The following is a 23,154-nucleotide window of genomic DNA, read 5'->3' on the forward strand; positions in this document are numbered from 1 at the left end:
CTTCATCGTCGCTGGGTCAAAATCCTGGATCTCCCTACCTAACAGCACTGTAGGAGTACCTTCACCACACGAACTGCAGCGGTTCAAGAAGGCAGCTCACCACCACCTTCTCAAGGGCAACTAGGGATGGGCAATAAATGCTGGCCACATCCCATAAAGAAATTTTAAAAATGTAATAGCATGCTGTTAAAACATACACCTCTCCAATCACTCGGAAGTTATAAGAGTCAAAGGAAAACCACTTAAGTAATAACATATCTTATTTTTAAATACTGTAAGCCATAAATATTTTTAAATTTCCCACAATTAACAGAGAATTCATTGTTTATTTCATGACTAACAGAAAGTTTATAGATATTTTTAATGTTTCAGTAATATATTATTGGTGTGTCTTTTTATGACGATTCAATTGTTGGTTATCCCCTTCGGCTCTTAGTAACCAGGCAGCTGTACTTATATTCCTGTTGAAATCTCAAACAAAAAGTTTATAGCCACCTTATATTGCAGAATTGCTTACATGAGCAGTTTTGCTAATCTGATTCCATTTCAGCTGTTTTTAAAACTGCCCCATTTACAATACAGGGTGGTTTGAACAGTGCCAGAAATAAGATAAGATAAAAAAAAGCAGCAATAAGCAGGGTGAGCACATGAGGTGCTCCCTCTCCAACCGCCCCCACCCTGCCCACACAGGTGCTTAAGCAGTTTCAGTGGCACTGACCAGTACAGAGATTCTAGAGCCATTCTGAAAGTTGCAGCAACGAAGGAAAAAGAAGATCTTTTGGAAAAAAATTTGAAACAACTGCATATGCACAAGCAGCTGTGAAACAGTGACCCAGTTGTTTGTTAAAACATCTGCATCACTGCTTGCGCATACTCAGTTTGAAAATCTTTAAAATAGATTTTTTTCTTCCACTCTCTTAACTTGTTCAATGATTCAGGAACCAATGTACAGGGAGGTGATGCTGAAACCAGTTCACTACATGTCCAGAGAGGAGCAGGGACACTTTAGTGCTTCAATTTGGCATTGACCATGTTTTTTTGCCCCCTTTGCCTGGAGTTTAAGCACAGTTTGTGTTTATATTATGACCAGAAATCACACCAACATCAGAGGTGCTGGTGGAAGTCATCATCCTAAATGATGTCATTGCTTTTGATTCCCAATGCCAAGGATTTTAGATTGCCAGTTTGCTGTTGACTTCAGCAGTGCTAGCAAACCGATAATATAAATGACATATCAGAAGTATCACAGAATTAAAATGGAAGCAGACAAAAGAAAGAGATAAGGAAAATGAAATGTATTTAAAAGTGTCTTTTTATATTTTTTCCCTTTCAAAGAATTGAGTTTTAAAAAAATTCTGCATTTCTATGAAACAAAAATAAAATCATACATGACCAGTTTTTAAATTTGAGGTTATCGATTGCACTGAGAAATGGAAAATGGTATTTGTGTGCACTGGTAGAAATATACCTTTTTCACATAGTTAATGATTTTTGGTCTATTTGCACTTTCACCTGTTAAGTGCTGGGTAAGGGTCTGAAGTCCAATGATACAGGATGTAACTGTATAAAGTACAACCCTTTCACCACTCCATTCAGAGTGGAAGCAGCACAGATAAAAAGAATGATCACAAAACAACTCTTAAGATGGCTTTAGCGACAGATCAAGCAAATCTTGTGAATATAGATCTGAAAGAGGTAAAAGGTAATACTAATCATGCCTTTAAAGAGGATGAAGGCCAGGAAAGAAGAACTAGCAGCTTGAGTGAACCCATCGATACTGCTAAGCCAAAAGAGGAGCCTGATTATGCCGTGGCAGTAAAAGTTGACAAAAATGACCAGGCGAATCATGGTGCTGGACCCTATGCAGGAATGCCCAAAGAAGTCCTAATACGCTATTCAAGCCAATTGTGTTACAGGCTGCCCAGAGAGATTCTTTTCTGGCTCATTGTGGCTGCCACTCTGGTTCTGGTAGCCTGTACTATCACCGTCATTGCCCTGTCTCCCAAGTGTCTGGACTGGTGGCAAGCCAGCCAAATCTACCAGATCTACCCACGATCCTTCAAAGACTCTGATGGGAATGGTGTCGGAGACCTGAATGGTAAGCAACAATAATTCTAGAGGAAAAGGTAGTGTTGTGCATTTATCTTGCTAAACAGGTAGTTCTGATGTTGAAAGTCATCCACTAACATAGTGTGTTCCAGCATATAATTATCTTTCTTTAAACAAAAAGTATTTTAAGATCTAATTTTGCACTTGTGGAACACAAAACAATATTGGTGCCACTAAAAGGAATTCAAGCTTCATGACTAATTTATAGGGTTGAATTTTCAGGCCTCCTACCCTGTGTAAATGGGGTGGTAGGGCACCGAAAATCACGGGGAAAGACTTACCATCCTGTTTCCATTGAAAATGCTGGCAGTGCCATTTTCCTGAGGTCTGTGGGTTAAGCAGCCTGGGCAGCCACCTGTACTCAACAATAGAGCAAGAATGGTACTCCAATCAGGGTCCTACCACATGATTAGGACCCCAATGCAATGTTTGGGCACCGAAACGGAAGTAGCGCCTAGAGGTGGGCCTGGCCAGCAATCTTTTGCAGTAAAGGTCAGAAGCAGCTGCATAGAAAACTGGTCAGTACTTTTGCTGATATTGATATTTCAATGCTATGGAAGGTTTTGCAAATTGAGTAGTGATTACAACACTCAGATTTTTTGGCAATTATTAGCAAAATTCATTCTTTGCCTTCAGGGAGGGTGAGGAGAGGAGGAATGAGAGTCATTCTAGAAACCCAATTGTTGGAGAATCTTGGCTAGTGCCAGGGCAAACTGATCTACATGCCTTTCATGCACCTTGGAGGGCATTGCTTCAGTAGGTAGAGTGGAAGCAGACCTGCTGTCATCCTGAGAGTGGGCAACATGTGCCAATTCTATTGAGACACTGCCACTCCCATGTTCTTGTAGCACCTCACTCCCAGAGAGCAGATTGGAGGAGGTCAGAGACGCTTTGGAAGCCCAAATCCACGTGTTCCACCAGCATTTTGAAACCAATGGATACTGAGTAGCTCAGAGCCATATGGCACCTGTCTGAGCTTTGATCAAAGCTGCCAGAGCTGGTGACGCTGACTCCTTTGCAGAGGTCGTCTGCAGCACCCACAGAGGTGACCACAAACTCCGTAGTAGACTGTCGACTACTCATGTCACTGGACAGAATGCTGCACATGCTGGAACGGAATTCCTCCATACTCTTAGACATGCTGCAGTAACTCCTAGGCAGGCTGTCCCCCAACAACTGCTGTTGCAAAGCCTACAAAAGGAGTTTCCTTTGTAGGCTGAGCCTCTGATGTCTGAACCTGAACTTCCCCAAAGTTCAGAGGGGAAGTCAAAAAGGAAATAAGAGGGGCAAAGAGGGTGTATGAGAATAGATTGGCAGATAGCATAAAAAGGAATCCAAAAGTCTTCTATAGGCATATATAAAGTAAGAGGAAGGGTGGGGTCGATTAGGGACCAAGATGGAGACCTACGCATGGAGGCAGAGGGCCTGGCAGAGGCACTAAATGAATACTTTGCATCTGTCTTTACCATGGAAGAAGATGCTACCAAAGCCATAGTGAAAGAGGAGGTAATTGAGATAATGGATGGGATAAAAATTGATAAAGACGAGGTACTAGAAAGGTAGGCTTTACTTAAAGTAGATAAGTCACCATGACTAGATGGGATGCATCCTAGGATGCTGAGGGAAGTAAAAGTGGAAATTGCGGAGCTACTGGCCATAATCTTCCAATCCTCCTTGGATACAGAGTTGGTGCCAGAGGACTGGAAAATTGCAAATGTTACACCCTTGTTCAAAAAAGGGTGTAAGGATAAACCCAGCAACTACAGGCCAGTCAGTTTAACCTCGGTGGTGGGGAAGCTTTTAGAAACAATAATCAGGGACAAAATTAACAGCCACTTGGACAAGTGTGGATTAATTAAGGGAAGCCAACACAGATTTGTTAAAGGCAAATCATGTTTGACTAATTCGATTGAATTTTTGATGAGGTAACAGAGAGGGTTGATGAGGGCAATGCTGTTGATGTGGTGTACATGGACTTCCAAAAGGCGTTTGATAAAGTGCCACATAATAGGCTTGCCAGCAAAGTTGAAGCCCATGGAATAAAAGGGACAGTGGCAGCATGGATTCGAAATTGGCTAAGTGACAAGAAACAGAGAGTAGTGGTGAAAGGTTGTTTTTCGGACTGGAGGAAGGTATACAGTGGTGTTCCCCAGGGGTCGGTACTAGGACCACTGCTTTTCTTGATGTATATTAATGATTTGGACTTAGGTGTACAAAATCTGTGGATGACACAAAACTTTGAAGTATAGTGAACAGTGAGGAGGATAGGGATAGACTTCAAGAGGACATAGAGAGGCTGGTGGAATGGGTGGACACGTGGCAGATGAAGTTTAACGCAGAAAAGTACGAAGTGATATATTTTGGTAGGAAGCATGAGGAGAGGCAATATAAACGAAAGGGTACAATCCTAAAGGGGGTGCAGGAACAGAGAGACCTGGGAGTATATGTGCACAAATCATTGAAGGTGGAAGGGTAGGTTGAGAAAGCAGTTAAAAAAGCATACAGGATTGTGAGCTTTATAAATAGAGGCATAGAGTACAAAAGGAAGGAAGTTAGGATGAACCTTTATAAAACACTGGTTCGGCCACAATTGGAGTATTGTGTCCAATTTTGGGCACCACACTTTAGGAAGGATGTGAAGGCTTTAGAGAAGGTGCAGAAAAAAATTACAAGAATGGCTCCAGGGATGAGGGACTTCAGTTACATGGATAGACTGGAGAAGCTGGGGTGGTTCTCCTTAGAGCAGAGAAGATTGAGAGGAGATTTCATAGAGGTGTTCAAAATCATGAGGGGTCCAGACAGAGTAGATAGAGAGAAACTGTTCCCATTGGCGGAAGGGTCACGAACCAGAGGACACAGATTTAAGGTGATTGGCAAAAGGACCAAAGGTGACATGAGGGAAAACTTTTTTATGTAGCGAGTGGTTTGGATCTGGAATGCAATGCCTGAAAGGGTGGTGGAGGCAGATTCAATTGTGGCTTTTAAAAGGGAATTAGATAAGTACCTGAAGGAAAAAAAATTGTAGCGCTACGGGGAAAAAGCAGGAGACTGGGACTAGCTGAAGTGCTCTTGCAGAGAGCTGGCATGGGCTCGACGGGATGAATGGCCTCCTACTGTCTTGTAATGATTGTATGATCTCATTCCTTTATAGCAGAGCTAAGACATAGAAACATAGAAAAATAGGAGCAGGAGTAGGCCATTCGGCCCTTCGAGCCTGCTCCGCCATTCAATATGATCATGGCTGATCCTCTATCTCAATACCATATTCCCACTCTCTTCCCATACCCCTTGATGCCTTTTGTGTCTAGAAATCTATCTATCTCCTTCTTAAATATATTCAGTGACTTGGTCTCCACAGCTGTCTGTGGTAGAGAATTCCACAGGTTCACCACCCTCTGAGTGAAGAAATTTCTCCTCATCTCAGTCCTAAATGTCCTACCCCGTATCCTGAGACTGTGACCCCTCATTCTAGACCCCCAGCCAGGGGAAACATCCCCTCTGCATCCATCTGTCTAGCCCTGTCAGAATTTGATATGTTTCAATGAGGTCCCCTCTCATTCTTCTAAACTCTAGTGAATACAGGCCTAGTCGACCCAATCTCTCCTCATACGACAGTCCTGCCATCCCAGGAATCAGTCTGGTAAACCTTCGCTGCATTCCCTCTATGGCAAGTATATCCTTTCTTAGGTAAGGAGACCAAAACTGCACACAGTACTCCAGGTGTGGTCTCACCAAGGCCCTGTATAACTGTAGTAAGACATCCTTGCTCCTGTACTCAAATCCTCTTGCAATGAAGGCCAACATACTATTTGCCTTCCTAACTGCTTGCTGCACCTGCATGTTTGCTTTCAGTGACTGGTGTACAAAGACACCCATGTCTCTTTGTACATCAATATTTCCCAATCTATCACCATTTAAATAATACTCTACCTTTCTGTTTTTCCTACCGAAGTGGATAACTTCACATTCATCCACGTTATACTGCATCTGCCATGTATTTGCCCACTCAGTCAACTTGTCTAAATCGCCTTGAAGCCTCTTTGCATCCTCCTCCCAACTCACAATCCCACCTACTTTCATGTCGTCAGCAAACTTAGAAATATTACGTTTGGTTCCCTCATCCAAATCATTGATATATATTGTGAATAGCTGGGGCCCAAGCACTGGTCCCTGCGGTACCCCACTAGTCACTGCCTGCCACCCTGAAAAAGACCCATTTATTCCTACTCTCTGTTTCCTTGTCTGTTAACCAATTTTCAATCCATGCCAGTATATTACCCCCAATCCCATGTGATTTAACTTTGCACACTAACCTCTTATGTGGAACTTTATCAAAGGCCTTCTGAAAATCCAAATACACCACATCCACTGGTTCTTCCTTATCTATTCTACTAGTTACATCCTCAAAAAACTCCAGTAGGTTTGCCAAACACGACTTCCCTTTCATAAATCCATGTTGACTTTCTCTAACCCCGTTGATATTTTCTAAGTGTCCTGTTATCACATCCTTTATAATACTCTTCTTCTTAGGCAGTCCCTCGGAACCGAGGATGACTTACTTCCACACTAAAAATGAGTTCTCAAGTGACTGATGAGTCCAATGCAGCACCTACAGTCTCTGTCACAGGTGGGGCAGACGGTGGTTGAAGGGGCGGGTGGGTGGGGTGATTGGGTTGATTTGCGCTCCTTGTGCTGGTTGCGCTTGGCTTCCGCTTGCTCCTGGCGAAGAGACTCGAGGTGTTCGGTGCCTTCCCGGATGCTTCTCCTCCACTTTGTGCGGTCTTGGGCCAGGGATTCCCAGGTGTCAATGGGGATTGTTAAGTCTGTGAATTATTTAGTTAATTAAGACACAGACTAATGAGTAACAATAAAAACAGGTCTTTACTGGTTGGAGGTAGGGACTATACGTAGGTCTTTACTTCATGCCCACAGGCGGGAACTGAGGGGAGATCAGTACCCACAGTACTATTTATACCCCTATGGCCAGGAGTGGTACTGCGTATCCCTACGCCCTACAAGTAGTGCAGTCCTGTCCATAGGTTTAAAGTAGCACACATATTACATACACAACATTCCTCCCTTCTTAGCTTTACAGTCATCTCCCCATTTAACATAACGTAATAACATATATACATATATAACTTCAGGTTTACATAACAGAATAACATAGATACATAGATAACTTCATGTCAAAACAGATCACAGATTCAGTCTCTGCGGAAAACAGTTCACAGATTCAATCTCTGCGGAAAATAGTTCACAGATTCAGTCTCTGTGGTGTAGTCGGTTCACGTTGCTGGAGTGACTCATTCAATAGTCCTTCCATGGATTTAACAGCTTGAACTTCCGAACTGATTTGGCTCCGTTCGGAGGGACCACGTGTGTGATCTGGTAGGGGTGATAATGGTTCAGATGGTTATCATCTTCTGCTTCGTCTTTTCCTTTTCTGCTTCTTAGAGACTCTCTGGGCTCCCCTGTCAGCTGCCAGCTGTAGCGCCACCATCTCCCTATGTTCCTTTGACTTTAAGTGATTCATCCTGATTTCTGCACTTTGGGAGTTTTCATCACAAGCTGGGCAGACCAGGTCACTATAATATTCAGTGTCACTCAATAGGTCATGGTAATATTCGGTGTCGTCCTGATCTAGGCCAGCGAGAGGGTCTTCTATTTCCTCCATACCCAGCTGGGCATTAGCCAGCTTTTGTTCCAAGTCCAGACATCTTTCCTGAAGAGACTTCTTCATGCGTACCTCTTCATCCAGCTTTTTCTGGGCTTTCAGCAAGTCGTTTACTAATGACCTCATTTGAGATTTTACTACTTCAACTTCTTTTGGAGATTGATTGATCGGACTATTCAATCCCTCTACCGGAGCAGCTGTTTCAGCGGTCTGTTGTTCTACGTTGACGTGAGTCAGCGTACTTTTGGCATCCAAGGGCTGCTCTGTTGCAGTCATCTCAGTCTGTGTTGCCACCTCAGCTCTTCCAATAACCTTTGAGAGCTCCGAACCCCTTTCGTTTGAATATTGAAGTTCGTGTTCAAGTTTTTCCCATTTCAGAGTCCTGTCCTTCAGCATATGCAGGAGTTGGCTGACCGTGAACTCCTCTGACATCAGACGTTTTGTGTGCTCCTGCTCCATTTGCTCCAGCAGCTGCTTCTGTTGTCTTTCCAGATGTTCCCACTCTATATCAAAGAACTCTTTCGTCGCATTCATCTCTTGCTCAAAACGGCGAATCATTTGTTCTAATTGCTGTTGCAGTTTGAAATGGAGTTGAGTTCGAGCCCGGTGTCCCTCAGAAATGTGCATGTCAGTAGACTGGACAGACTCAGAATTCTCTATCTCAGTGGAATTCTGTGCTGAAACTTTGTCTTTTGCACACGGGTTGGTCTTACCATCATCAGTTCCAGAGTCTGGTTTGATTATGTTCACCGAGTTCTCACTCGTTATTGTTTGTAGGAAATGCCAGTCGATATTCATTTTCCTAATCCACTCCCGTCCTAGTAGTGGAGGACCTCCTTCAGAAAGCACATATAAGTCCATTATTTGACTTCCTTCGCCCTTGTTGGCCACTGCAACCTTTATTGTCCCGATGGGGTACACACTCTGCCCCGTGTAGGTTGTCAATATAATCTCCGTATCCTGTAGGGGAATATGTTGGAATAACCTTCTGTAATCTTTCTTATTCATGACCGACAATGCCGATCCAGTGTCCAATTCCATTTTTACTTGGACTCCTTCTATCTGAAGAGTAACCCAAATTGTCTGGAGGTCTGCACCCTTACCAACGTTGAGTACCCTTAAGCTAGCCAGTTCACTACTGCTAGCGTCTGAATCGGACTCCTGTTCGGCCACCTTGTATACCTTTGCGTATTTCCCTTGCGGTGACTTCTTGTTGCTGGTCTTCTTCCCTGACCTGCATACTCTAGCTATATGTCCAAGCCTACCACATGTTCTACATTCTTGGTTTTTAAACCAACACTGGTTCTGATCATGCGTTGTCTTTCCACAACGATAACATTTGCCAGAACTCACACCCAATTTGTGTGCACTGAGCTCCGGTGACCGTAGCTGCATTACTGCCGTGCCTCTCGCTGCGGCTTCGTGTGCTGCTGCCATAGTGACCGCCTTCTCAAGCGTCAGCTCATTCTCCTCGAGCAGTCGCTTTTGTGTATCCTGTTTAAATAAACCACACACAAATTTGTCTCGTAGTGCATCTGTCAGTCCCGTTCCAAACTGGCAATATTTCGCTAATTTACGCAATTCCAGCAAATATTCAGCATTGCTTTCATGCTGTAGCTGCCTTCTGTCATAAAATTTAAATCGTTCCGCTAGCATCAGCGGCGTGGGGTTTAGATGATCTTTCAGGACAGTAACAATCTCATCGAACGTCTTATCCGCCGGTTCATCTGGTGGTAACAGGTGTTTCAATTGCCCGTATGTCTTCGCACCCATTAAATTTAATAATGTTAGAGCTTTATCTTGGTCACGAATTTTATTGGCCTTACAATAATTTTTTACTCTTTCAACATATATGGCCCAATCTTCGAGGTCACTATCAAAGGTGCTAATATTCCCGTGTTTAGGCATTGTAGATTTGCAATTTCTCAGATTTTATTTTCTTTACTTGTTATCAAAGATGGCGGCTTCCCGCTCTTGCCGTCGTCCTCCGCCCACAAAATGGCGGTTTTCCAGCGCTTGGCGGTCTTCACCCGTCCCCCGACGCCGTCTCCCTTCAGCCCCCGAGTGCGGCCCTTATCTTCGCCGCGATCGCCCGAGTGCGGCCCTTATCAGCGGATGCGATCGATGGATCGCGAAGTGGCTCCCGACCGAAGCGGCTCTCGGCCCTTATCTTCTGTGCGATCGATAGCCCGCGCTGTGCACCGCGGCTCTCGCACCTTGAGCTTCTGCAGCCGCCGCGCCTTTCAGTCCGAGTGCGGCCCTTATCTTTGGTTCCGATCGCTGGCCCGCACTGCGCCTCGCACTTGAAAGCGGCCCGGCCTTATCTCCGATCGCGATCGATGGCCCTTATCTCCTCCAACTTCCCCAGCCCTGTCTTTGCAGCCAACGCTGCACGGCTTACCCCACCACCTAGGTTGAACAAGGAAACTGCAGAAAGACTTCTGTCAGTCGCTGGAAGCTGTCAGGATGGCTGCTGCACTCCAGTGCTCAGTCGCTGATGGAGGCTTCAGAGTCCTAAAGCCTGTCGCTTCTAGTGGGGTGGTGATGTTTGAAACCTCTCTTCAACTGCCGCAGGGTAAGAACCTGACTCGTCGCCAGTGTTAAGTCTGTGAATTATTTAGTTAATTAAGACACAGACTAATGAGTAACAATAAAAACAGGTCTTTACTGGTTGGAGGTAGGGACTATACGTAGGTCTTTACTTCATGCCCACAGGCGGGAACTGAGGGGAGATCAGTACCCACAGTACTATTTATACCCCTATGGCCAGGAGTGGTACTGCGTATCCCTACGCCCTACAAGTAGTGCAGTCCTGTCCATAGGTTTAAAGTAGCACACATATTACATACACAACAGGGATGTTGCACTTTTTCAAGGAGGCTTTGAGGGTGTCCTCGAAGCGTTTCCTCTGCCCACCTGGGGCTCTCTTGCCGTGTAGTAGCTCCGAGTAGAGCGCTTGTTTTGGGAGTCTTGTATCGGGCATATGGACGAACATTCCTTGTTCCCCATTATAAATTCTCCCATTTCTGACTATAAGACCCAAGCTTGCCCCCTGCTAAGCCATGCTTTGGGCACAATTGATCCTCCGGGGCCCACAAAGATATAATAGACTCTAGCATTTTCCCTACTACTGATGTTAGGCTAACCGGTCTGTAGTTCCCTGTTTTCTCTCTCCCTCCTTTTTTAAATAGTGGGGTTACATTTGCCACCCTCCAATCTGCAAGAACTGTTCCATAATCTATACAATTTTGGAAGATGACAACCAATGCATCCACTATTTCCATGGCTACCTCTTTTATTACTCTGGGATGCAGATTATCAGGCCCTGGGGATTTATTGGCTTTCAGTCCCATTAATTTCTCCAGCACTATTTTTTTTACTAATGCTAAGTTCCTTTAATTCCTCCTTCTTACTAGACCCTTGGGCCTAGAAATTCAGTGTAGCCACTTTTGGGGCGGTAAAGTTGGGCGGGCGCTAAAGTTAGCGCCCGCCAGAAAGTGGAGGCCACTTCGCCAATATTCAGTAGCTTTGGCCAAGGAGTTTGGGCGAGCGCTGAAACTGGCGTTGCACTCCTATCTTTAGGCGCTAAGCCGGCGGTGCAGACTGATAACGCCGAGGCCGGGCGCAGCGCAGGTGCGGTCATGTTTTGATTGACAGCAGACACCCTGACGCCGGCCAGCTCTTAAAGGGGGAAGGGTCGACTTTGTCTGCTGCCACGCCCTGGATAGTGGAGCCCTGCAGCTAGGCCTGAACACTGCTGGTGGACCCAAATAGCGCCTGAAGCCATGCAGAAGGCCCGTGAACGAGCGCAGCGCTTCTCAGAGCATGCTTTGAGGGTGCTGCTTAGGGGTTTGGAAAAGAAAAGAGAGATCTTGTGCCCGGACAGTGGCAAGAAGGCTCCCAGGAGGCAGTACAGGAGAGCCTGGAGGGAAATCGCCCAGAGGGTCTCAGCCAACAGCGATGTCCCCAGGACTGGTGACCAATGCCGCAAGAAGTACAACGACCTCACTCGGTTGGTCAGGGTGAGTACCCTTTCCAGTGTCCTCCTCATCCTTGCATGTGCACCTCACATTATGGGCAAAGGGACCTCAAAGGCCTAATGGCCAGCCCTCCTCCCGCAGCTATGGCACTGGCATGATCATCAATAGCACTTTCTGCACTTTACACACTGGCCAAGCTATTCGACCATGGGAGGCAGTGCACACAACAACAGGGCACCACACTGGCCAAGCTATTCAACCATGGGAGGCAGTGCACACAACAACAGGGCACCACACTGTACTTAGAGGCCGTCCTTTCTCTTGCAGGCCAAGCTGGCGCAGAATCTGAAGAGCCGGACTGTCACCGGGGGAGGCCGTGTCCAGTTCCAGGAGCTCAGTGACCTGGAGGAGCGCATGGCTCGACTCATGCGTGCCCGGGTGGTTGGCCCCGTAGCTATTGGAGATGCCGACCCTGTGCTGGGCCCCAATGGTAAGGACATGACCGTTTGGACCTCTCTCGTTCCCCTTGCGCTTCAGATCTACATCCTTTGCCACTGTCCCACCAATGCGCATAATGCCAACACTCATGCCTCCCTCGCTGACGCCCTGTCCTCACTCTAAAGCTACTCTTGTGCCTTCCTGCTTTCAGCTGGTGAGGAGGAGGTCCCTGAAGCTGAGAGTGCCAGTCCCTCGGAAGAGGAGGACGACAAGGACCAAGAGGAAGGCGGCACATCGGGGGATCCCTCATCCGCGCCAGGGGATGGCAATGGAGGGGACACGTCTTGCCTGGAGGAGAGCCAGGGGGAAGTATTGCAGGGGGGTGTAGCTCCTGGGCCCAGTGGCGTCCAGGCACGCGGGAAGGGTCGGGCAGCACGGCTGCCTTCTCCCCAGAGGGGGGGAAGTGTTGCAGGGGAGGGCAGTTGCTGGGCCCAGTGGCGTCCAGGCACGCGGGAAGGGTCGGGCAGCTCGGCGGCCTTCTCCCCAGAGGGAGAGTCCGGCCTCCAGTCCGGAGACGGTCCTCGCCCAGGAGGTGCGCCTCCTTGATGAAATGTCCGCGGACTCGGAGCGGCGCCACACCGAGTTCATGGGGGTTGTGGGACAGTTGCCTCAGGCCATTGAGTCCCTGGCTCATAGTGTGGCCGATTTCGGGGACTCACAGGCCAGGGGTGTCGACCAACTCGCGGCAGCACAGGACGCGAGTCGAGAGTTCCTGAGTGGGGCCGTGCAGACACTGGCTGGTCTGATGCGGGCACAGACCAGGGCTGTTCGGGCACTCACTTCTGCCACACTCGCTGTGTCACGGACGCATCGCCAGGGCACCCGCCGCCCTGCTGCAGCACAGCGGTCTGGCCTTCACCAGATTGCTGCGCTTGCTGCAGTGCCAGCCCGGCCGAGTGTCAGTGTCTCTGGCGACCAGCGAGCGCTTGGCATCAGCCAGCTTGCCCCCATTGCTGCAGCCACCACTGCCACTGCCCCAGCCAAGCTGCGACGAGCTGCTGGTGAGACTGATGCTGCCCAGCCACAGCTGCAGCAGTCAGCAGCCGGCCCCTCCAGGGCCGGACCTCGTCTAGGCCGACCCCCAAGGGCATCTGCTGTCACGCATTGTGCCCCTCAGGAGCCTTCCCCCAGCCTTGCAACACCCACAGGGCCCAGGTTGAGGCGGAGCAACAGGCCGGGCAGGGGCCGGAGAAGCCTGCACAAGGACTCGCCCTCTTGGCACACCAAGTAGAGTGTGTTGCCAACTGTTTTTTTATATGGGGGTGTTTGTGTTCTGTATGGGGGGGTTTGTCTTGGTTAGGCCGAGGATGAAGGCCAATTGGATGGACAACTTTTGTTATTTCTCCCCAGGTTGTGGGAGTGAGATATGTTTTTGACTGTTTTTTGGGGGTCTTGTCTGTTTTTCTGTTTCATGTGGGAAGGGCCCTGAGTTTGTTAAATAAAGCTTTTTATTTATTCAGCTTGTCCAGGTGTCATGTTTCAAGTGGTTGTTGCGTTAACCGGCTGAGGGCTTGCGGGGCGGCTGCATTCAGGTGCGTTCATTGCCACAAGCCATTCCCTGACAGGGGGCCTAGAAGTGTCATTCAATAAGCCGCCGGCGGACGGCCCTTGGACCTTGTGGCTCCCTCCTGGGCTGGTACTCCTCCTCCTCCTCCTCCTCCTCCTCATGGTCCTCCTGCTCGTCCTCCTGAGGTGGTGGTCCAACGTGAGGTGGCAGTGCCTGAGTCCTGCGGATAGCCAGGTTGTGCAGCATGCAGCAAACGACGACGAACTGGGAGACTCTATCCGGCGAATACTGTAGAGATCCGCCGGAACGATCCAGGCAGTGGAACCGTTGCTTGAGGACGCCAATCGTTTGCTCTATGATGTTCCTTGTGGCTTGATGGCTTTCGTTGTATGCCTCCTCAGCAGGGGTCCTGGGCGCGCGGAGCGGGGTCATGAGCCATGTACACAAAGGATAGCCTTTGTCCCCAATAAGCCATCCCCTTGGTGGAGGCTGTGCCTCGAACATGTCAGCCACAGTAGTCTGGCGCAGGATAAATGCATCGTGGCTGCTTCCTGGAAAGCGGGCATTGACAGCTAGGATGCGCTGCCTGTGCTCACACACCAGCTGTACATTGAGGGAATGGTAGCCCTTCCGGTTGCGGTAATCCTCGGCATTGTCGATAGGTGCCCGCATAGCCACATGCGTGCAGTCAATGGCGCCCTGCACCATGGGGAAGTCGGCGATCCTGGCAAATCCGACTGCACGCTGCTCCTGCCTCTCTAGGGTCATGGGGAAGGAGATGAATTGGTGTCTCCTTGCAAAAAGGGCATCGGTGACCTGCCGGATGCAGCGATGCACGGCGAACTGGGAGATGTTCGCTATGTCCCCAGCAGCGGCTTAGAAGGATCCGCTTGCATAAAAGTTCAGAGCCACCGTGACCTTCACTTCCACCGACAGAGACGTCCTGCACATCAGCTGTGGACGCAGATCTCTGTGAAGCAGCTGGCAGATCTCTGCAACCACCTCCCTTCTGAAGCGCAGCCTCTTAACACAATGCGCGGCAGTCATGGTGAGATAGGACACCTGCTGCTGGTATTCCCTGAGTGGGTAAGGCCTACGTTGCCGACGCCTGATGGCCCCTCTGCATCTCGGCATGGCTGGCCCTCTCACACGGCGTCTGCGAGCCCTTCGCACATAATGCTGGAACTGAGGGTTGGAACCCCATGCAGCCCCCATAATAAACTTGCAAACAGTGAAATCACAATGAGTCAAATTTCCAAGCTCTGGCCAGAAGCCAAAAATACCTCTCCTATGTTGTCCCAAATCAGTAAGGTCTGTTCCTTGGTCTCTGTCCAGAAATCCAAAGCACTAAAGTCATTGCAGCAAAATGGCTGGCCTTTATAGTTCAGTCTAAGTGCCCTTTAATTAGCGTTCCCCGAGGCCCGCAGGGCCTCTGCTGCGTTCCACTTCACAGTTCTTAACAGCGCCACGCCCACATTGGGCAGGCGCCACTGAATTTCCGGTTTGGGGCGCACAAACAGCGTTGCACGACGAAATGACGTCACAAGCTGCGCGCGCAGCTGAGCGGGCGCAAACACTTTGCGCCGGCGCTAAATGTCAACTGAAGTTGGGCGTAGGCGCAGATCGGCCTGCGCCCGGGCGCTAAGTGCCTAGCGCTCGAAATCTACCCCTCTTATGGCGCTAACGGCTGGCGAACGCAACTGAATTTCTAGGCCCTTCCCTAGCATTTCTGGGAAGTTATTTGTGTCCTCTTCCTTGAAGACAGAACCAAAATATGTGTTTAATTGCTCTGCCATTTCCTTGTTCTCCATTATACATTCTCCTGTTTCTGACTATAAGACCCAGGCTTGCCCCCCGCTAAGCCATGCTTTGGGCACTATTGATCCTCCGGGGCCCACAAAGATAATCTGGGCCACTGCTTCCCCCCTCCACCCGGCCCTCAGCCTCTGCAATCGTGACTGCCACTCCCCCTATCCCCATAACTTGCCTTGATGGCGGCTGTCCTGACCTGAACCAATCTTGAGGCTCCAATCCGGCGAGCCCTGGAATAAGCCTGCCAAATTTAAATGAGGTCTCTCATCACCCCACCTTTAGATATTTTGCAATGTTTTGATGTGACATATCTTACTGGTGGTTATTTGAAAAGATCTGGTTGTGTAAAAAATCATGTGCTGTGATGACTTTTACAGCAACAAGCAGCATTGCCCCTGTGCTAGGTCTTTGATGCAAGTCAAGTTCCAGTAGATAACATTCTTGTAGACTCCCTCGTGGAGTGGAAAAGGTACTGTGGCTAAAGGTCTCTGAGAAGGTAGTCTTATTTTCCAAAAATTAAGCAGCAAACAACAATAAAGTGATAGAGAAACAGTAGTATGACAAGTCAAATATGGTACAGGTAGACTACCCTTTATCCGGACTTCCGAAAACCGAAGCCCTCTAAAAACCAAAGGTTTTTTCGGTCAGCGTAAGTCGTGCGCACGACATGACCAGAGTGGCGCACGACTTACAGGCCTAGCCGGATAAGGGATAGTGTAGCATTTTTCCGCACTTCTGAAAACCGAAATCTTTATCCGCACATCCGAAACCAGAAAACCTCTGAAAGCCGAAAGTGGAGCAAAGCATGACTTCTGAAAACCGAAATGCGCACGACCACGACCCCCGCCGACCCCCACCCCCGACCCCCCGGCCGAACCCGACCCCCACCGACCCCCAACCCCCCCGCCGTACCCCACCCCCGCCGAACCCCACCCAATTTCGGATAAGAGATAGTGTACCATCCTTTATCCACACATCCGAAACCAGAAAACCTCTGAAAGCCGAAAGTGGCGCAAAGCATGACCCGACGCTGCCGATGCTTGACCCACGCAGGTGTTATGCTGCTCTGTGTGATATTTGCTGCTCTCTTAGATATTTGCTGCTATTTGCTGCTCTCTTAGATATTTGCTGCTCTCTTAGATATTTGCAGCTCTCTTAGATATTTGCAGCTCTCTTAGATATTTGCTGCTCTCTTAGATATTTGCTGGCTTTTAACAATTTGTGAAAATGCTAAAAAGAGCTGCAGATACCCCAATGGGTAACAGTGAGAAGCAGAGAAGGAAGCGTCGCTCATTATCGATATCGCAGAAAGTGGAGTTATTGCAGAAGCTTGATCGTGGTGTGTCTGTGCGACATCTTACTGAAGAATATGGTGTGGGAAGTACCACCGTATATGACACAAAGAAACAGAAAGACAAGTTGTTGAAATTTTACACTGACAGTGATGACCATAAACTAATGAAAATTAGGAAAACATTGCATAGGGCAAAAAATGAAGATCTTGACCGTGTGCTGATCGAGTGGATTCGACAACGCAGAGGTGAACGTGTGCCACTGACTGGTTTGATGGTCATGAAGCAAGCTAGAATATACCATGAAGAACTGAACATTGAAGTTGAGTGTGAATATTCAGAAGGTTGGCTGCATAAATTTAAGAAGCGTCATGGTATAAGATATCTGAAAATCTGTGGTGAAAAAGCTTCTGCTGATCATGAAGCAGCTGAAAATTACATAGATGAGTTTGCAAAAATAATATCGGATGAAAACCTCGGTCCTGAACAAATTTACAATGCTGATGAAACAGCTCTGTTCTGGCGCTACGTTCCTAGAAAAACATTAGCAACGGCTGATGAGAGTGCACCAGCAGGTTTTAAGGATGCTAAGGACAGGTTGACTGTTCTTGGGTGTGCCAATGCTGCAGGCACACACAAGTTAAAGTTGGTAGTGATTGGAAAAAGCCAACATCCGAGATGTTTGAAAGGTGTATGCAATTTACCTGTGCATTATTATGCGAGCAGGAAAGCATGGGTAACCAGAGGAATATTTTCTCACTGGTTCAATAACCACTTCGTACCAGCGACACGAGCTCATTGCAGGCAAGTTGGACTGGAAGAAAACTGCAAAATTTTATTGTTCCTGGACAACTGCTCCGCACATCCCCCTCCTGAACTTCTTGTGAAAAGTTATGTTTTCAGCATTAACTTTCCCCCTAATGTGACATCTTTAATACAGCCTTGTGACCAAGGAATTTTACGCTCCATGAAGAGCAAGTATAAAGACGTTTTTTTGAACTCTATGCTTGATGCAATCAACAGAGGCGAAGGAATCCAAAGCTTCCTGAAAGAATTCAATGTTAAGGATGCCATTTATGCAGTTGCTAATGCTTGGAACGATGTTGACAAACCAACATTAAAAAATGCCTGGCACAGACTTTGGCCTTCAACGATGTTTCATGAAGATGGACCTGCAGATGACGAGTTTGAAGGATTTCCTGTCAGTCAGGAGAAGATGATGATATCAAACCTCCTCACTTACGCCAAAGGTTTATCATCCGAAAGTGTAAATACGTTAGAGGAAGCTGACATCGAAGAAGTGCTGAACATTGACAATGATGCACCTGTTGTGAATTCGTTGAGTGATGGGGAAATTGCTGAAATGGTGTTAAATAAAGACAAGCATGAGGACAGTAGTAATGATGATGATGACATTGTGAACACAGGTGACAAAATCCCCATAGACGATATGGTGACAATGTGTGATCAGTTAATTGCTGGCCTTGAAAAACGTGCATTTATCAGTGAGCAAGAGATTATGCAAGTTTACTCAATTAAAGAGAGACTGCTTAGACAGAAACCAATGTTAATGAGACAGATGACACTGGAAGAAGTCTTTAAAAAGGCCGTCTGTCGTAGTCATGCTTCATCACTTGAGAATCCTGTTCCTGGCCCATCTTCAGATGTCCAACTCCAACCTGATGACAATGATGCCAACACTGATGTACCCTCTTCTCCAAGATCCTCAAGCCAGATGTAATGCTGCTTCATCACTTGAGAATCCTGTTCCTGGCCCATCTTCAGATGTCCAACTCCAACCTGATGACAATGATGACAACACTGATGTACCATCCTCTCCAAGATCCTCAAGCCAGATGTAATGTACCTTCATTGCATGTTTATGTACAGGTATTTAGCTTAGTTTGTACCTGTACATGTTTGAAGTTTTACTGAATGCTTTCCTTACAAATAAACTGTACTACAGTATTTATCCCTGTAACTACAGTATTTATAGTCGTTATTTTCGGATAAGGGATAGTGTATCCTTTATCCGCACTCCCGAAAACCGAATTACCTCTGAAAACCGAAGTGTTTTCGCGCACCTTCCGAAAACCGAAATTCTCCTAAAACCGAAACACGGCTGGTCCCGAGGTTTTCGGATAAAGGATAGTCTACCTGTAGTAAAATCCAATTTGCAAAAAATGGCAGTTAATCCCAGCTTTAAGATTCGAAATTCACTGGCGACCAGAGTGGAAACCAAGAAGCAATAAAGTTGATTCCCCAATGTTGCACTCATAGAGCTCAGACATCCATTCTGAGCACAAACATTGCAGAATTGGGTTGGTAGGCCTGTGTCCCAACATTGTAGTGATCCTGATTTCATGATTGTGAAATGTCTACATTTTATGGACGCTGCACCCCAAATTTTATGCAAATGTATTTAATTCGTCCTGCAGCCAGTTCCCCTTGTTTTCTGGCCTCTTCACGGTTTTTGAACTGCTCGCCCATATAGAACAGTTGCTTCTTGGTTTCCACTCTGGTCGCCAGTGAATTTCAAATCTTAAAGCTGGGATTAACTGTCATTTTACTACCATATTTGACTTGTCATACTACTGTTTCTCTGTTACTGTTTCTGCATTGCTTTATTGTTGTTTGCTGCTTAATTTTTGGAAAATAAGACTACCTTCTCAGAGACCTTTAGCCACAGTACCTTTTCCACTCCACGAAGGAGTCTACAAGAATGTTATCTACTGGAACTTGACTTGCATCAAAGACCTAGCACAGGGGCAATGCTGCTTGTTGCTGTAAAAGCCATCACAGCACATGATTTTTTACACAACCGGATCCTTTCAAATAACCACCAGTAAGATATGCCATAGAATGGCTTTTATCCACTGATGCATTAAGCAACTCGCAGAAGCCTTGTTTGTCAGGGGAAATTCTTTTGTCCATTTCCCCATGGAACAGAGGCAACAGCACAAGAGTGTGCAGCACTTATACCAAGTGGGATGTTTCCCTAGAGAGTAGCGTCTCAATGATGACACACATGTAGTCATCAAGTCCCCTACCCGCTTCTGTCATCTACCTGCCTCTTCTACAGTCCTCTCAATAGGAAAGACTGTTTTGGATAGATGGGTTATCATTCTGAAAGGTAACTGCCTCATCTGTGCCTCTTCCTGTCATGGCCCAGCTGCTGGGTGCCCTTTGCGGAAGACAAGGGGTCTGAGTGGGGATAGCTTTTGACCACCACTAGGGAGTCTCAACCTAGCGACAAGGTCCTGTCAAGGCAATCATCTAATCTCTTGAGGCTAGAAGTAACAGCATCCTATAAATTGGATAGTAATAGTAGCTTTGGCCAGCGAAACTGCATCTGGGGTGGATACTCTGTCCTTGGGAATTCCCAATGCAGATCGCCATACAGTTGCCACTCGTTAGTTGGTGGACTGCAGGTTCCCTGAATAGCCTTGTATCCTTGCACAGATTGGAGCTATACTGCTGTATATTTTCTGCTACTTCATAGAGGAAGCCTTGATGATTCTCATGAGACTACATTAAGTGCTTTTGCTCGAAAGAACATAAGAAATAGGAGCAGGAATAGGCCACTTGGCCCCTTGAGTCTGCTTCCCCATTCAATAAGAGCACAGCTGATCTTGGGTTCAAAGCCACTTCCCTGCCCACTCCCCATAACCCTTCACTCCCTTATCTTGCAAAAATCTGTCTTATCTCTACCTTAAATGTATATAATGACCCAGTCTCCATGGCTCTCTGGGGCAGAGAATTCCACAGATTTACGACCCTCTGAGAGAAGAAATTCCTTCTCATCTCAGTTCTAAAAGGCGACCCTTTATTCTGAAACTATGCCCCGAGTTCTAGATTTCCCCATGAGGGGAAACATCCTCTCTGCATCTACCTTGTCGAGCCCCCTCCGTATCTTATATGTTTCAATAAAATCACCTCTCATTCTTCTAAATTCCAGTGAGTATAGGCCCAACCTGCTCAACCTTTTTAGAAACATAGAAGATAGGAGCAGGAGTAGGCCATTCGGCCCCTCGAGCCTGCTCCGCCATTTAATGAGATCATGGCTGATCATCCAAATTCAGTACCCTGTCCCTGCTTTCTCCCCATATCCCTTGATCCCTTTAGCCTTAAGAAATATATCTAACTCCTTCTTGAATATATTTAATGAATTGGCCTCAACTGCCTTTTGTGGTAGAGAATTCCACAGGTTCACCACTCTCTGGGTGAAGAAATTCCTCCTCATCTCTGTCCTAAATGGCTTACCTCTTATCTTTAGACTGTGACCCCTGGTTCTGGACTCCCCCGCCATCGGGAACATCCTTCCTGCATCTAGTCTGTCCAGTCCTGTTAGAATTTTATAAGTTTCAATGAGATCCCCTCTCATTCTTCTAAACGCCAGCGAATATAAGCCCAATCGACCCAATCTCTCCTCATATGTCATTCCTGCCATCCCAGGTATCAGTCTGGTGAATCTTCGCTGCTCTCCCTCCATGGCAAGAACATCCTTCCTCAGATAAGGTGACCAAAACAGCACACAATACTCAAGGTGTGGTCTCACCAAGGCCCTGTACAACTGCAGCAAGACATCCTTGCTCCTGTACTCGAATCCTCTCACTATGAAGGCCAACATACCATTTGCCTTCTTAACCGCCTGCTGCACCTGCATGCTTACCTTCAGCGACTGGTGCACAAGGACACCCAGGTCTCATTGCACTTCCCCTTCTCCCAATCTATTGCCGTTCAGATAATAATCTGCCTTCCTGTTTTTGCCACCAAAGTGAATAACCTCGCATTTATCCACATTATACTGCATCTGCCATGCATCTGCCCAATCACCCTACCTGTCCAAATCATACTGGAGTTTCTCGGCATCCTCCTCACAGCACACACGCCCACCCAGTTTTGTGTCGTCTGCAAACTTGGAGATATTACATCTAGTTCCCTCATCTAGATCATTTATATATATTGTGAATAGCTGGGGTCCTAGCACCGATCCCTGCGGTACCCCAGTAGTCACTGCCTGCCACTCTGAAAAAGGCATGTTTTTCCAACTCTTTGCTTCCTGTCTGCCAACCAGTTCTCTATCCAAGTCAGTACCTTACCCCCAATCCCATGTGCTTTAACTTTACATGCTAATCTCTTATGCGAGACCTTATCGAAAGCCTTCTGAAATTCCAAATACACCACATCCACTGGTTCTCCCTTATCTATTCTACCAGTTACATCCTCAAAAAATTCCAGTAGATTAGTCAAGCACAATTTACCTTTTGTAAATCCATGTTGACTTTGTCCGATCCTGTCACTGTTTTCCAAGTGCTCTGCTATTACATCTTTTATAATGGATTCTAGCATTTTCCCCACTACTGATGTCAGGCCTATAATTCCCCGTTTTCTCTCTACCGCCTTTTTTAAATAGTGGGGTTACATTAGCTACCCTCCAATCCATGGGAACTGTGCCAGAGTCTATAGAATTTTGGAAGATGACCAGCAATGCATCTACTATTTCTAGGGCCATTTCCTTAAGTACCCTAGGATGTAGATTATCAGGCCCTGGGGATTTATCGGCCTTCAATCCCATCAATAAGTTTCATAAGTCAACCCCCTCATCTCTGGAATTAACCTAGTGAATCGTCGCTGAACTGCCGCCAATGCAAGTATGTCCTTCCTTAAATAAAGAGACCAAAACTGTACACAGTACTCAAAGTGTGTCTCACCAATACCCTGTACCATTGTAGCAGGACTTCCCTGCTTTTATACTCCAGCTCAACAGGCAGTTAACAGGCAGAAAAAAGGATTAGTGCCATTTTACCTTCAGAGTTGAAGGCTTCCTGACCTCGGAGAATCCCGGCGGGTTGGAGGAGACGTGAAGGAGGTCTGCGGCGGTCGGAGGCACTTGGAAGTAAGATGTAGAGGTGAGTGATGGGTGCAAGTGTGGAGTGGTAAGTATGTAAGGTGAGTGATAAGTTTTTTTAAATGTTCACTTACCTTGTTTTCTTCCTACAGCCTTCAGCTGCGCTGGATCAGGAGACCCGACATCCTCCTTGTCGATTTCACAGACTGGCTGTTGGATCCTCCAAACAATAGCCATGTGAAATTTACAAAGTTCAACGGTTTGATGAGTCCTGAACACAAGGTCTCACCAAACTACAGAGAATGTCAGTGTTTGACAACTTCACAGAGCTGTCAAATGCTGACATTTCTTCTTTCAAGAAGTCTTGACAGATAGCACATCTGACGTTGACATGATCTGTCAGTGACTTCCTCCCTAATTGGCCCTGC

At 47.0% G+C, this 23,154-nt stretch overlaps 1 protein-coding gene across 3 annotated transcripts in view; it reads left to right on the plus strand.

Annotated features, from left to right (window-relative positions):
• Positions 1-1,572: 1,572 nt before the first annotated feature.
• slc3a1 (solute carrier family 3 member 1) overlaps positions 1,573-23,154 on the plus strand; it is a 42,952-nt gene continuing 21,370 nt past the window's right edge. For all 3 annotated transcript variants that reach the window (XM_085980435.1, XM_085980437.1, XM_085980436.1), the window contains exon 1: positions 1,573-2,098. In XM_085980435.1, the coding sequence (XP_085836561.1) occupies positions 1,645-2,098 (454 nt within the window). In that variant the 5' untranslated portion in view covers positions 1,573-1,644. The remainder of the gene's footprint in view (positions 2,099-23,154) is intronic.

This window comes from Somniosus microcephalus, chromosome 3, assembly GCF_052327205.1.
Source record: "Somniosus microcephalus isolate GS21.2 chromosome 3, FLI_Smic_1.0, whole genome shotgun sequence".
Taxonomy (NCBI): domain Eukaryota; kingdom Metazoa; phylum Chordata; class Chondrichthyes; order Squaliformes; family Somniosidae; genus Somniosus; species Somniosus microcephalus.